The sequence below is a fragment of the Glandiceps talaboti genome, chromosome 12, assembly GCF_964340395.1.
Source record: "Glandiceps talaboti chromosome 12, keGlaTala1.1, whole genome shotgun sequence".
Lineage (NCBI taxonomy): Eukaryota > Metazoa > Hemichordata > Enteropneusta > Spengelidae > Glandiceps > Glandiceps talaboti.
This window is the reverse complement of record NC_135560.1, coordinates 16,912,543-16,927,597: the sequence shown is the minus strand read 5'-3', so window position 1 is coordinate 16,927,597 and position 15,055 is coordinate 16,912,543. Positions and strand designations below refer to the sequence as shown.

Below are 15,055 nucleotides of genomic sequence, written 5' to 3'. Positions count from 1 at the left end.
CATGTAGGTATTTAAAAGGTCCGTGGAGAAATTTAAGCACATATCCTCACCATGCAGTGAATCTACCATCACGAAAACCTACACACATGCCTGCACTGTTAACCAATCTATCTATATCAAGAAACCGTAGCACAGCGGTTCAGCAACAGCACAAGGCACAAGGCACAAGGCACAAGACACATGTACATGAACATCAGAGATGGAACCTTTGTCACCCGTGAACTTCGTCATCAAATTGGCATGAATAGTTTACTATTCATAGTATTCTACATCATAGACAATAGACCCTATAGAGTTCTATTGTGAAAGACTAAAACAGTAATACATGCATTATGGGGGACAGTAATTCATGTACTTATCACGTTATTACGGGGAACAGCTAAAGCTGATTACGGCATATACAAGTCTAGTGTTGACCATGTGATGAATTCCTTTCATGCCATGAGCACATTCGATGGGTATTTTGAAATAAATCCCACTACATATGCTGTATACATATCATGGGCTGTGTTCATGTGGTTTAGGCGTAAAACATACAGAAGATAAATATGTAGATATGTTGCTAAAATGAAATAGAAAATACATGATGCCTTCACACACAGGTAAAATCCAATTAGAATGCAGTGTTACATAGAGTGCTGGTTTCAACGTATTTGTGTGTAGTCCAGGAGTAAGCTCAGTACTTTCATTTAGAAGGACAACATACCGTCACAAAGAGACACTAACCTACCATATGTTTTGAATGTGAATACGTTTCTATCAATAGGTTTCTTACGTAACATTCCACTCAACAAAAAGTGAATCATAAACACAGAAGCCCTGATAGGTATGTGTAAACATATCATACCGTTCACAAAAACATCACAAAATGTAATAAATACTCACCTACTCTGTTACCTTGGAAACAGTCACCCGTTAACAGTTACGATGCTAATGCGTAAGAGGTGTTGAAAGTCAAGTAAGCACAGTTAGAAAGAGAGGTAGCTGGGACTTATTTTGTCAACAAACCTCCACATGCATGCACTGGTAGAATATCTGAGTGAGAACCTAGTAAACAAATGAGTTTCTAACCAAACCTTATACTCTTAGTGAGTTAACCACATTGTAAGACTTCTACAGACTAGTAGCATAACCGGTACCAGATTAGATTTCTCAGAACAGATCTCCATGTAGTACACGTCAACCCGATAGCCAGCCTCACATGAACGGAATTGTGACGCGCGGGGATCAAAGATGCAAATTCGTACAATACATTTACAATTCAATAGATTGTATTACGATGCGGACAAAGTTCCCACCCATGGACGGACCATAATAATGGCCCGGGATCCATCTCAATACGCAAACTCACCAATTCTCTGACCTATCCCAATCTGATTAAAGTCCTATGTAGTGGGCGACTATTTATTCAATATGAAACATTACTTCTGGATTTTTGTTGGAATATAACATGTTCACGTTTTGGTGTCGGTCACCGATCTTAAGGAGGTGCTCACTTTCGAAAACAAATAACAATAAACGATGGAAATAAAGGTAAATGCAGCAATCAAGTTGTACTCACTACATCAAATTTAATCAGCTTGGGACCTATCCATATCCCGGGTTACGATTGTGGAGAACTTTTAGAAACCAATTGTCTTCGATGCCATGTTATGTAATGCGGATCTTCAGTACACATTTTACATTTGTTGTTTAAAACACTTCCTCTAAGCTCAACCAATTATAAAATGTTACCTTGGCTACATAATGGAATTTGAAAGTCTTTAGGGGGTGGGGGTGGGGTGAAAATATGGCGAGACTTTATCGTTATTACATCGAAAAATCATAATTGATGGTCACGTGTACCTTGGTCGCAAAACATTGATAAGCTTATACGTTGGATTTCAATTGCAGAAGTGGTCGGAGTGGAAATTTTCCTTTTTCAGAATTAGAATTTCTTTGAAGTAAGACCGATAAGAACTGCTTCATATTTCAAGGTCATGTGACAAGTGAATTACCTTTATTCATCAACTAAAGAGAATATGTTTAGGAATTAAATAACTACACATCGAAGTCTGTATAAAACTATACCTACTCTCTTAACTTGCTCAATTTTCTTATCTCTTGCAATAACATTCCTATCATAAAAAAAATGTGGAACATTTCTAGGTTGAATGAAATGAACTTTAATCATCAGCATAAAGTCTGAAATTAAAAACACCAGAAGAGTTTGGAATGTCGTGATTGATGTAAATCAGGAAAAGAATTGACCCTAAATAGACTCTCAGCTTGTGGACTCTCCAAGGGTTTAGTTCCCTTTCTTTGAATCCGTAATACCAATACGAACAAACTGGCATCTTGGTTGAACTTAGGTAGCTTCTAAAGTAATCTAGCGAAATGCCTTTAATATAACAGCTGAGTGTTCAAGTTTGTACAATAATCTATTAATGAAGATTATCAGACGCTTTTGAGAAATCTATAAACCTGCCAATGGCAGAATTCCCTTTCTCTATATCGTCCTGTATATCCTGATCAAGACTGATAAGATTGAGTTACATGAACAAATCTGATTTATGAAAAGTACATCGTGCTTTTGTAAAAAAAAATATCAAAACTTTTCTTGTCGCATACAGATTAGTCACTTTCACTTCCGGGCTACCTGTCTTGTAAAGTTGTAAGAACTCTTGTAATTTTAAGGCAATCAGAGAAACAACCAGTTGAAAAAGATAAATTCATATGATACACTGGTTTCAAAACATAAGGCATATCCTGAGAACTTCGCGTAATTTGCGATTCTCCAAACTTGATCTATCGATTGTACTTACTCAATGTAATAATATAATCCACGAACATGGATAGAATAGTTTAAGTACCGGATGTATGAGTATTCTTTGCAAACGTTTTCAACGAACTTATTTAATTTACTGATGCTACAACTTGTGTTTATTACGATGTAATATAATCATACAAATATAAATTGTTAAGAGGAATGGCCTTGTACTAATAGTGTACCTCGACTTATATTACCCAGTTTGAGTTGAAATGTCATGCAGACCTAATTTGTTGTTTGCCTCAGGATTTTGAGGAGTGGACGTTTGGATAGCTTCCCCAACTGGCGTCCACTGTACGCAATCTGCCTCGTTGTTGACATTCGAAGTTTTTCCGTCGACTGTGTTATCAGAATCTACCCGAGATTCTGACATATTTTTATTAATAATTTTATCCGAATCTACCACAATGATATCTTCGTTAGTATGCTTCCTTTTCCTTAGTTTTATGTAAATTCGAAAACATGCCACAAAGACGAGTGAATCCAAGACCATGAATATCCCAAACAGAGATGGGATAACCATCATTTGGAGCATAGCAGGTCCTTTGGGAAACGACAAGTTTATTATGGCCAACGCCAGGGCCACGTTTTGGCAACCCGTCTCGAATCCCACTGTGAGACGCTGTGACTGTTTTAGGCGAAACAGTGGTATGGATGAGACGCCGTATCCAACAACAAAGGCAAGGATAGGGTAAATGATAGCTATAATCCACGGTTCCGTACCACTGATGAATAAATTGACATTCGTTGACACTTGGATGATTACATTGGTGAGAATTCCGATCAATGTCAGAATACTACACACCTATGAAAAATGAAAGAGGGCGAAAATTGAAATTCAGTTATCATATTATTGAAGGTACTTTGTGATGATTCATGGAATTGGAACTTACACGTTAGATTATCCACCCATGTATCATTATGTCATAGAGACTTTAATTCATTATCATTTAAGTTTTTGGAGAAAGAAATATTAATTATCACTAGTACCTTATTATATGACAACACATTCACTCTACCTAATATAGTATAGTGATTATCAATCAATCAGTCAGTCAGTCAGTCAGTCTGTCAGTCAGTCAGTCAGTCAGTCAATCAGTCAGTCAGCCAGCCAGCCAGCCAGCCAGTCTGTCAGTCAATCAGTCAGTCAGTCAGTCAGCCAGCCAGCCAGTCAGTCAGTCAGTCAGTCAGTCAGTCAGTCAGTCAGTCTGTCAGTCAGTCAGTCAGTCAGTCAGTCAGTCAGTCAGTCAGTCAGTCAGTCAGTCAGTCAGTCAGCCAGCCATCCAGCCAGTCAGTAAGCCATTCAGTCAGTCAGTCAGTCAGTCAGTCAGTCAGTCAGTCAGTCAGTCAGTCAATTAGTTAATCAATCAATTAATTAATTAATCAATTAATTAATTAATCAATAAACCAAAATGGGTCAGTATCCCCCTCTAAATGAACTAAAAAGTAAAAACTGTTTGTACAGATTTTGAATTAGGATAACTACATGCGCACCTTCTTTGTAATGTTTGCCGCTTTCTCCGACTTCCATCGTATCACCATGCCAACAGCAGCAGGTACGAGGATGGTAACCAAGGCGATAGCGATATCAGTGAAAGGTATGAAAGCAGATTGGGTTGTCCAACTCCGACTATAAATGAATAACGACAGTGGCATCATCCCAATGGCAAGGACAGTAGAACACGTCGTCATGCAGATACTAACATGATGAAGGAAAAAAGATACAGAGCCATTTATTTCTTTAAATGACACACGTTATACAAACAGAGTACGTACAAACACACACACACACACACACACACACATACATGCGCGCGCACGTTCTCATCTATGTCTCTGTACGCACACATGGTTATATTTGGTAGAATTCTTTGTTCATCGTCGAAAAATGTAATTTTTTAAAACCAAGATGACGAAAAGTTTGCTGTTCATAAATTACAGTTCAGACTCATAGCTTAGATAGTCTGAGCTTATAGTGAGCCCGGGACACTTACCTGAGAGTGACGTCACCATCAGAAAAGTAACAGAATATGTTGGATAGTGTTCCACCAGGACAACAGGCTACGATTAAAGTCCCAATGGCAAGGTTAGCGTTCAATCTCAATGCATGGGCAAGGGTAAACCCAAGTAATGGCATCAATATAAACTGGCATAATGCACCAATAGCTATACCAACTGGTCGCCGTAAGTTGGACCATACACCTTTAACAGTGGTTGTGCAACCCATTGCTACCATAACCAATATTAGGAGGACAACCACGAGGATTTGGTTGGCCAAAGCAAGGGGAGACCTCGGTGGAAGTGCTGGCAGAGTTGCGTTGTCAGTTGAGTTGAAGATTGACAAGTTCATAAGCTGTATTGTGTCTTTGTCTGTAAAGGTCGTCATTACTGTGGTTTCTGTAAAATTAGGGATAACATATTGCTTAGAATTTTGATTGGTGTTTGACAACATACGTGGATTTTCAAGTACTAAGTACACATGAGTGGGTCGAATCTCTTAACCATATGGGCTACAGTGGCTGACATTTTTGCCTGGTTTGGTTGCAGTTGAATCCTGGGTGCCAGGGCTAGGGCAGATTGATACACAGATGGATGGACAGGAATTATTTCTATAGCCCCGCCCGCAGTTTGTTCGTTGGGAGCATTTAAAAGGATGAAGGAAACGGAAGAGAAAGAGATGGTAAGTCATACGCATGTATTATTAGGACATTCAATTTTAATTGTGCAATGAATTATTATTCAAGCTCTATAATGATATATACGTCCTGTCGCAACGTCCTTGCCCGTCGGTCTGCTCTACCGATGTACGACGGCGACCAGTCACCGCAGCGTATCTGACAGGCTAGCTCCATAACGCCTACATATTCTATAAAAGAAGAATTCATACTACAATGACAATGGAACTATGCAGCTCAGTGAGCGCACACACTTTCGTCAACTATAAACGTGGCTAGCTAAGAATATTGAAGTGGTGAATGAGCATACAATGTCGTAGTGTGGGGGGTGGGGGGAGGTAGGTCATACCTCCAAGCTAAAGTCTGGGTATTATCATGATTATTCACTTTTGTGTATCGCTGGGAAAACCTTCAGGTGATTACTATTATACATGCAACTGAGGCTAGCATTGACTAGTTTTGAATAATACATTTGACGAAAACGTTAGATTGAGATCTATGAACGGTTTCTAACTTCTACAGACTACATACAGTATACTATCCGTGTATTGTTTTCCTATATAGTTTATTTGTAAAGCAGGAACATTTATATACCTGGACTATGTAGATGCTTTGAAAAAGTCAAAACCAATGGATACGTAGGCAACTGTAAAATGCAGTGGTCTAAAATGAAACATAATGAAACCACATATGTAATGTACACAATTGAATTCAAGTTGCAAAGTATTTGTATTTGGCAATACTCATAAGGTAGCACGTCGTGATCGAAATTCGGTTTTCAAAACAAATGACAATATTTCTACACGATAACTCTCCCCCATGATACTGTTTTGAACGCGAAAAGGTTAAACTTTGCTTTTACTAAGCATAGTAGTGAAAAGGTTTAGTTTGTAGAACAACAATGACCAGACATGCACATCTTAAGAATAAATTCAAAGAAAACAAACAAACAATCGACACTCTGCACTGCAAACCTGGAGTGGGATGAAATTAAACTTTGAAATATCTATTGAAATTTGATTATTTGGCTACCAGAAGATACTGAACATTTGCTTCAAAAATGAAATATTAGGAAGGGATCGATTTATTTTACAGACTGACGAAATGTAACTTACAAATCATACTCACCTTGTCAGATGCTGAATTTGAAGTAATCCTGTGACTGATCCTTTCAAACCATCTACAATGACAGTGATTATCTGCTAGACCATCTAGTGATAAAACCAATTACCATTTGAAACAGGAATCAGTCGCAATGAAGTAACCACGGCAATGTGTAACCATACCTCCCTCTCCCTCTAACACACGTTAAATAATGGCCAGTTAACGTTATGTGTCAATAATAAGTAGTGTGCATAATAGCCGGATAATACTAGTAGGTGAAACTTGAATTGTATATTCAGACCATTACACATTACAGACATATATAACAATAGGTTGGTTAGTAATACGTGCATAGTTTCTTCACCCCATACCGAGGACTACCATAATAGTGTGGGCCTCACTCTGCGCAACTCTTTTGATCTGGCATGACCTCGCAAATATTTAAGACCTCTACGTTGTTTGTGGCCGGCGGGGCTCTCAATTACTAATTTTCAGCACAACCTTATCACAGCGTCTTACATTGACTGCAGGCTATCTGGTGCTAGAAAACCACAATTACTTGCATGCTACTTATGGCGAAAACATGACCCGGGCATTGACTAGTAAAACCCGTAATGTAGGGCTTAACCATGTTGATGGCCATTAAGTGTGAAAAGGGATGGAGATCAAAAGGTTATACAGGGAATGGTTTCTCCCTCCGTTCGGATGGTGGTCACACATTTGACGATTTCTAAGTCTTTCCCAGTCAACTTATGAGCTCAAAATCCGTAATATATAAAATAATAAATGAATTTAGAAAGAGTCATAGGAGCAACTTGTTGGTAAAGTCGGTGTTAAGTTTTTGTTTACATGATTGTAAACATTTATAGTGAGTGTTGACAAGAAGAGAAGTTTTGCTTGTTTTAAAGTTTGAGGTGATTATAGTTAGATTTACATAGTCACGTGATTATGATAACAAATCATCATTCGCAGTCAATATACCAACTTTAATACCGGTGAAAATACCGATGAACCTTTAATACATGATTCAGAAAAAAGAGAACATCTCTGATATAATAGTCACGTGACTACCATAGACAAATATTTACACCTGTGCCGTGCTTGGGTAAAACTTATGTATTTCTCTTTTACATATCGTGTATTTGAACGGCTTCTACTGTCCACTGATCATTGTGCTGGTCGACACAAAAGTAAGAGGGAAAAAGTTTGACTAAGATACTCCGTGAAAGTATCGTTCCAGCCTCAGCGGCTTCCGGTTGATCGATGTGTGAGGGCGCCCCGTCACGCGTACCTTACAGACTACTGACATACCACTTTCACTACTCGTATTCTGAGTCTGTCCCCGGAGTAAAATATTGACCAACATGACATAATCGTCTCTGTAATATGCTGGCTTGCTAGTAAGAAACTATTGATAAGACACACGTGAACAAAAGCGATGACACCAATGAAGCACAAAATGGCGACTTCTATAATTATACTTCATGAAAGAAGATATAAATGCATGTATGAAATATAAATGTCGGTAGTAAAGAAATGACACAACATGTAATAATGTTATTACTATATATCATAAAATATTGAATCCCTATCGAAAAAAATTATTCCAGCTCTCAAAATGATTATAGAATATATTTGATATATCAAATATCATTAAAGTAAAGAAAACATAAAAAAAAAACCGGGTGGAATGTCCCATTCATTTCACAACAAATCCTATCCTATCACCATTTTTCACCTTCAAATTTTATGAAAGTTTTATAAAGATTACAAAAGCAAATTTGAATACAAATTGTAACTCTAAAAATGATATAAAGTTCATTGGAGAGACGAGCAAACACTTTAGTGTTGTAGCCAGGCAATTTGTTCAAATATGTCCAATATATATAATATTATATAATACGTGATTAGTTTACTGTAATTTGGAGGACCTGCAAGTTTCCCTTTGTTTACAAGTTCCCTTTCTGAGAATACATTGTAACTGAAAATAATCATTATAAAGTGAAGCCATAGTTAGTATAGGATTCGTCAGTATTGACAGATGCATCGGCGTACATCACGTGATCAAGCTTGAGTTCCTCGGGTACTTTTGTGGCGACCACCTTTCCATTGACATTTCCATTCGCTTCAGCCGCCTTCTTGTTGACTATCGTTTCCTTGTCGTCGTCCTCTGGTTTAGAACGGAAGTGCTTGATGCATTTGAAGAGGATAACAAAGAACAGGGCATCGATAGTCATGAAAGGCCCGAATAATGATGGAACGACCATCATGAGGGCCCTGTCTTTACTCGGTGGATATGACAGACTGATGATGGTGAGGGCCAGCGCCACGTTCTGACACCCGGTCTCGAAGGCAACGGTACGACGTTTCGCTTGCTTCAGGCGGAAAATGGTTGATATTAGATAACCGAAGCAGAATCCCCATAGAGGCAACGTTGCAGATGTGACCCAAGCCTCCCAGCCGGTATTAAACATATCGGGGTTCAAGAGGACGACGAATACCAATGCTGCTACAATACCAAGCAAGCCTACAACACTAGAAACCTATGAAATTCAAGGACAAGAACGAATTAGTAAAGACGAATATTCATCTCAATATGACATATACAAGAAAAATAAGCAACATCTACATTACTTGAGAATGATATGAAACTATTAAAGTCATCAAGGCTTAAACCTGCACTGGCTACAACTGGGATTTTTTCTTCAATAAGCAACAAAAGATGTATTCAATAAAAATTCTTCAATTACCTATAAAAAGATATTGCACCTCCTGTTAACTAGTGGTAGATTTTAGGTAGACTAGAGTAGTGACAGGTTTCAATCTTGGTTTTGAATTTGACCCCATGACCATGTTAGTTTGGCTTGTCTTGATACCTATTATAGGTAGTGTTTTAAATATTAAATAAGGCGCACTCTCTAGGCCATACATTTTAAGTCACAGTGGTCACCACGTATTTTATGTGAATGTTGTGTGCAAATTCAACGCATTCTGGTCGATGGAGCCACTGGTTTTAAAGTCTGTCAGTGAAATACAAATTTACAGGGTTTTTTACTGTCATGTTGACAGCTAAACATTTAGATCATTCAATATACCACATATTAGTATTGAGAGTATCTAACTAAACAGTTTTTTTTAAAAAGGTCAAACAAGAGTTGCAGCTACCTTATCATCGATTGCTTCAAGAACGGAAACAAATGAATCTACTACAGAAGGTAAAACAATAGCAAATTAGCATATTTAAATATGAATATACCTTTGTGATCAAAGTAGCCGCTTTAGGAAATTTATATTTAATGAAGCAACCAATGGCTGCTGGAACGACGATTGCCACCAATGAGATGATGATATCAACAAAGGGAATGACGTCACCACCGGGTTCAATCCAACTACGACTGTAGATAAACAAATTGAGTGGCATCATGCCAATGGCCAGAAGAGTGGAACATGACGTCATACAGATACTGTCAAAGAAAAAAGAGAACACAAAGTTACACAAGTTTACTTTTAAACGAATAAGTGTGGATTAAGTTGAGTATATATAAACTATGAATTGCCTGGTGAGGTTGTGTGCACTTTCTGCTCACGAGCGCACTGGTCATTACATTTTTTATCCAAAGAACCAAAAGTTTTCCAGGCACGATTGTGTGTATGAAATTAATAAATGAAATTACAGATGAAATTAATATAACTACAATCTCTCTATCATGAAAATACAATAAGTGATCAAATCAGAGTGTTTCCTTACTTTACATTGCATACTGGTGCGAAGGGAAAATAATTGCACCAATCAACAGGTGGTTTTGTTAGTGCCTTAAAAATGCTTCCCGTGACAAAGTTTTGTTGAAATGTACATTTAAATTGACTCACCTTAATACTGTATCGCCATCCGACCAATAGCAAAATATGTTAGAGAGAGTGCCACCAGGACAGCAACAGATGATTAGTGTCCCTATGGCGTATGGGGCACTCATGTTAGTAAGGTGAGCCATACCAAAGCCACATAACGGCATAATAATAAACTGTGACACCGCCCCGATTATGATGCCGTAAGGTCGTCGGATATTTTTCCACAATTCCTTTAAAGTCATCGTAGCACCCATTCCCAGCATGATGATGACCAATGTAATTGTCATAGTCCATTCATTGGCTTTTGCCAAAGCCAGGGTCGTCTTGGATAAACCCGGAGGAGTGGCGACAGTCGCATTTGTGTTATTCCCGGTGAAATTGAAGTACTCCGTAGTTAAGTCACCAAGTGTTGTTTTCTCAACGCTGTTTGTTGTCATCTTTGAAGTGAGTTCAATTGCGATCGTTGTTGCAGAGTCGACCAATGTAGACACAGCGATTGGAACCGATGAAGTACCAGAGTTGACTGTAGACATTATTTCTTCCTTTTATCATGTGACGATATTAAGACCAATTGATATGAGAGGCTGTCGATGGTTGAAATCTTTCGATGCTATAAATCCTGGAATGAAAATCAAATTACATGTACAATTTGTATTTCAAATTACCTGTATGAGTACATTAAAGATGTTGTGACATTTTTTTCAACGGGCACAAAAAATTTACTTTTTATGTAAAACCCCTAAGGTAGACACCGAAGTGATCAAAGTATAATTTCAAACTCTACCGTATCGATTGTTCACCTTACAAGGAATCCTGTCGTATAAATGAGTTCGATCCGGACTGAAGGAGAACCGACCTGTCTGAGAGAACGAAGTGGAGTCCGCCTCTACACAGATTGTTTATATTTTTTATTGCTCATCACGCCTTCCTAAAGAATTTGGCGGCATCTTCTGATAATATGTAGATTTAATGGACACTATTGTATTCATCATCCCACACTTTGATGCTCCGATCGTCATGTATATATGATATGCAAAACTATTTATACACAAGTTGAAACCTATAATTTTAATTGTGAGTTGAGTCTACGTAGACTGTTAATGAATTAAACCATAGGCAACACTTTTTTTGCTTTTTTACAATACACAATGTACAAGGAGAAATATTCATAAGCAATATAGCACTGATGTATATGTTTGTAGTTGAAGAATGATAATGAAGAGTTGGAGTGCTTACTAACTCACGTATACATGCACACACACACACACACACACACACACACACACACACACACACACACACACACACCATGGCCAAACATAATAACAAACAAACGAACAAACAAACAAACAAACAAACAAACAAACAGATACAACTCTTTTCCTCTGCAGTTCTGAGACGATTCAGAGGACGATTGGGTTGTAAACTGACTACGACACCTCTTCATCAACCAATCATCAATACGATTTGTTACGTCATAGTGTTGTGATATCCAAGTGTAAAAGTGAATTAGCAGATACTTGTCATATCCACTATGTTGTCTCTCTATACAAATTTAACAGTTATGGTCCAAATTAGTTCGTAGAAGTCACGATGAAAAAGTTTCAATCGCAATAATCAGATAAATGACTCATACAGGAAATTAATCATCTCTGTATAGTTTGTCTGAATGGTAGCATTGGTCGCTTTCCTATATCTTATTTTCAAAGTCTGAAAAATTAGTATTTTGAAAATATAATAATTGTGTTTTTATTTCAATGTTTTACCATAAATACCAGTGTCTGCTGACACTCTCGTCTATTCACCAATATACTGACTATATATGGTATGTATAAAATACTATCAACTCATTGCCTGTCACGTATACAACAATGGGTTGGAGTTTAATAGACCCTACACGGAATGATTGTCAAAGTAATTCTGGGGAAAATCTGGGGAGAGGGAGTCAAAGGTCACGGTTATACCTCTACAGGACTGGCGAAGGAAATGTTTGAGATGTTGATTTTCCCCTCATCAGTGAATCTTTGCAGTAATACGTGTCGTTTTCATCACTGAACGTAATTTTCGATTGCACTTTCTATTTTTTTCCTAATTTGTAAACAGAGAAAGAATTTGAAGAGAACAATTGAAGACATCGTTAACCTTTGCCCGAGTCCTGTATCCATTGTCTGGTGAATGTACTCTCTCCCTGTTTGTACCAGTTGTTGTAAAGAACTTGGACAAACAGTGTCCCACCTTCAAGTATCTACTTTAAAATCAAATGGATACATAGTTTTTGATGTATTGGATCAACTTGCATGCACTTTCCCTGGACGGAATTTACGCCCTTTTCATGGTTTCATCGAATACATATATGAAACCAGAATGATTGTCATGTTTACGTCTTCGCTGAAGGCAATGTCATGTGACGTACTGTGTACTTGACTAAAGCACGAAAGTTTTTATAAGCTTATATATGATGTGGATAAATCGAGTTGACGAAGAGATGTCATGAATCATATAGCAACTTTTAGAGTTTCTATCCGATAATCACTACAACTGAATACAGAAATCCACTAGTTGAGATTGATAGATAGCATAGTTAAGATATATATATATATATATATAATTGATCATATCATGCACTAAGCGACTACTGGATTTCACTACCAAATACTTAATAGCCTTTTTTTTCTAAAAGTGTTATCTTGATCATAATTAACAAAAAAGGATAGATTTTATCACATTTCTTTATGTCCAATAATAGTAGCATCCGAATGTTTCATTATATACTCACTTGTAACACTGTCGAGGGTCACGGAGCTTCCAACATAAACCAGTCAAGGACGGGGAACACTGAAATGCACTAACACCAGGGGCAAGCCGTGACTTTATTGTGTCAAAAGAAATAAATATTTGCTGAAAGTTTAGCGGAGTATTCTACCAATGGATATGCTACAACTATATGTACATAGCCACACACTCCATGTTTACTGTTCATACCCTGGGCAACTTCATACAATGTGGTGATCATGAACACTCACATTGTGTGAGGCTTTGGATAAAATAATGACATTGCGAATAGAGGGAAAATATATGACAATGAAAAAAAGTATATACATCGTTCAAACATCACAACATAGCACTCATATATAGCGAAACTTACTGGAAGAGGGGTTTATTGATTACGTAACTAAATAGAATGAAACATTGTAGCCTATTCAATCTATCACACAATGAAATGGTAAACGATATAGCCTTCCATTTCAAGCCGACCATGTCAATTTCATTTACATCTGAATGGCCGCAACTTTCTCTTTGAGTTGCAAGCATGACGTAACTTGTACATTGACAACTATTTTCACATGACCTTTACAACTCGGTGAATAGTCGACCAAATGCCAACATTTCTATCACGCTGTTACAGCTTTTTAAAGTCCTATAGTTGACATTTTTGTGAATTTGTTTACATATCAATTTTTCGTATGCTTGGCTGACTCGTTGTTTTGATGTCTGTTTGATTACTCACCATGCTGTACACAATTCTGTAAGCGATGTTTTACAGATAATATACGGTGTTCAATTTTAGACATTTTGGACAAAGCAACCAAACCTATGTGTATCAATATATTGTTTCAGATACAGTTAACTACAGTTTATGCTTCTATTTTGGACAAGATGACGTTTTACAAGCCTTCATTAATTACAACAATATGATACAATCATACTATTGGTATGTGTCAAACCAGAAATTAGAATAATCATATAAACACTCCAATGAGCTAAAGCTTTGGAGAATGATATCAAATTTAAAAGATATGTCACGGACAGTGTTTTTATCTCTGAACAATTCTCGCTTGGTCTCGAGCGATTGCTGGAAGACCACACACACACTAACACACAGAAAGACAGGTAGCAGAAAGTGTATACAGTGTGTACGTGTTCCAAGATTCCAGGGCACTATTGTGTATATGGACTCTATAGAAACGGTTAACAAGCACGTTTTCAAAATGTACTTCATTTTGGATTCATTATTGAAGATGATTTAGTAATACAGGATAACACATTTTACAATTACGTTTCTAATAGAATAATTTAATACAAGTTAAAACCTGTCACCTGAGATCGTTTACATCAACTAAGGTAACGTTCTGATAGTGACATTGTAAATTAATGTTCCATATCGAGTGAGTGAGCGTGAGAGAGAGAGAGAGAGAGAGAGAGAGAGAGAGAGAGAGAGAGAGAGAGAGAGAGAGAGAGAGAGAGAGAGAGAGAGAGAGAGAGAGAGAGAGAGAGAGAGAGAGAGAGAGAGAGAGGGGGGGGGAGAGAGGAGAGGGGGAGAGGGGGAGAGAGAGGAGGGGGAGGGAGACAGACAGACAGACAGACAGACAGACAGACAGAAACAGTGTCAATAGTGATACAAGAATAATTTACTGAACCATTTTAGTTAAAGCTCGCTCAGACCACTAACGTCTGAGGTTAAAGGTAATTTAACCATTTCATCGAATAAATACATAGTATAACAAAGTATAACTACACTCTTTAAATCAAATATTAATCATAATTTTATTAAAACACATTGCCCTTTACCTAACACACGCAGATGTGTTGTTCGACTTGCCTTTACTTTAGGATTTGT

At 37.5% G+C, this 15,055-nt stretch overlaps 2 protein-coding genes across 2 annotated transcripts; both read right to left on the bottom strand.

Moving 5' to 3' along the window:
• Positions 1–2,423: 2,423 nt before the first annotated feature.
• LOC144443018 (ileal sodium/bile acid cotransporter-like) lies at positions 2,424–5,081 on the bottom strand. Its single transcript, XM_078132392.1, has 4 exons — positions 4,804–5,081; positions 4,304–4,508; positions 3,007–3,614; positions 2,424–2,517 (listed from the first exon to the last, which is right to left on the bottom strand). The coding sequence occupies exons 1-4, from the start codon at positions 5,043–5,045 to the stop codon at positions 2,424–2,426; spliced, it is 1,149 nt and encodes a 382-aa protein (XP_077988518.1). The 5' UTR covers positions 5,046–5,081.
• Positions 5,082–8,582: 3,501 nt separating this feature from the next.
• LOC144443017 (ileal sodium/bile acid cotransporter-like) lies at positions 8,583–10,970 on the bottom strand. The gene is made up of 3 exons (XM_078132391.1): positions 10,459–10,970; positions 9,845–10,052; positions 8,583–9,131 (listed from the first exon to the last, which is right to left on the bottom strand). Exons 1-3 carry the CDS (start codon positions 10,968–10,970, stop codon positions 8,583–8,585), a joined length of 1,269 nt encoding a protein of 422 aa, XP_077988517.1.
• Positions 10,971–15,055: the final 4,085 nt, after the last annotated feature.

Bases quoted from the DNA above. Each gene is read 5' to 3' on its own strand.
- LOC144443018 (XM_078132392.1), bottom strand. From the start codon at position 5,045: ATGGTAGCAATGGGTTGCACAACCACTGTTAAAGGTGTATGGTCCAAC. The intron at 3,615-4,303 runs GTGCGCATGTAG...CATTTTTCATAG, and splicing joins CGGCAAACATTACAAAGAAG to GTGTGTAGTATTCTGACATT. The intron at 2,518-3,006 runs GTAATATAAGTC...CAATCTTATCAG, and splicing joins GACATTTCAACTCAAACTGG to TCTTGATCAGGATATACAGG.
- LOC144443017 (XM_078132391.1), bottom strand. From the start codon at position 10,970: ATGTCTACAGTCAACTCTGGTACTTCATCGGTTCCAATCGCTGTGTCT. The intron at 10,053-10,458 runs GTGAGTCAATTT...TTTCTTTGACAG, and splicing joins GATGGCGATACAGTATTAAG to TATCTGTATGACGTCATGTT. The intron at 9,132-9,844 runs GTATATTCATAT...TGAATTTCATAG, and splicing joins CGGCTACTTTGATCACAAAG to GTTTCTAGTGTTGTAGGCTT.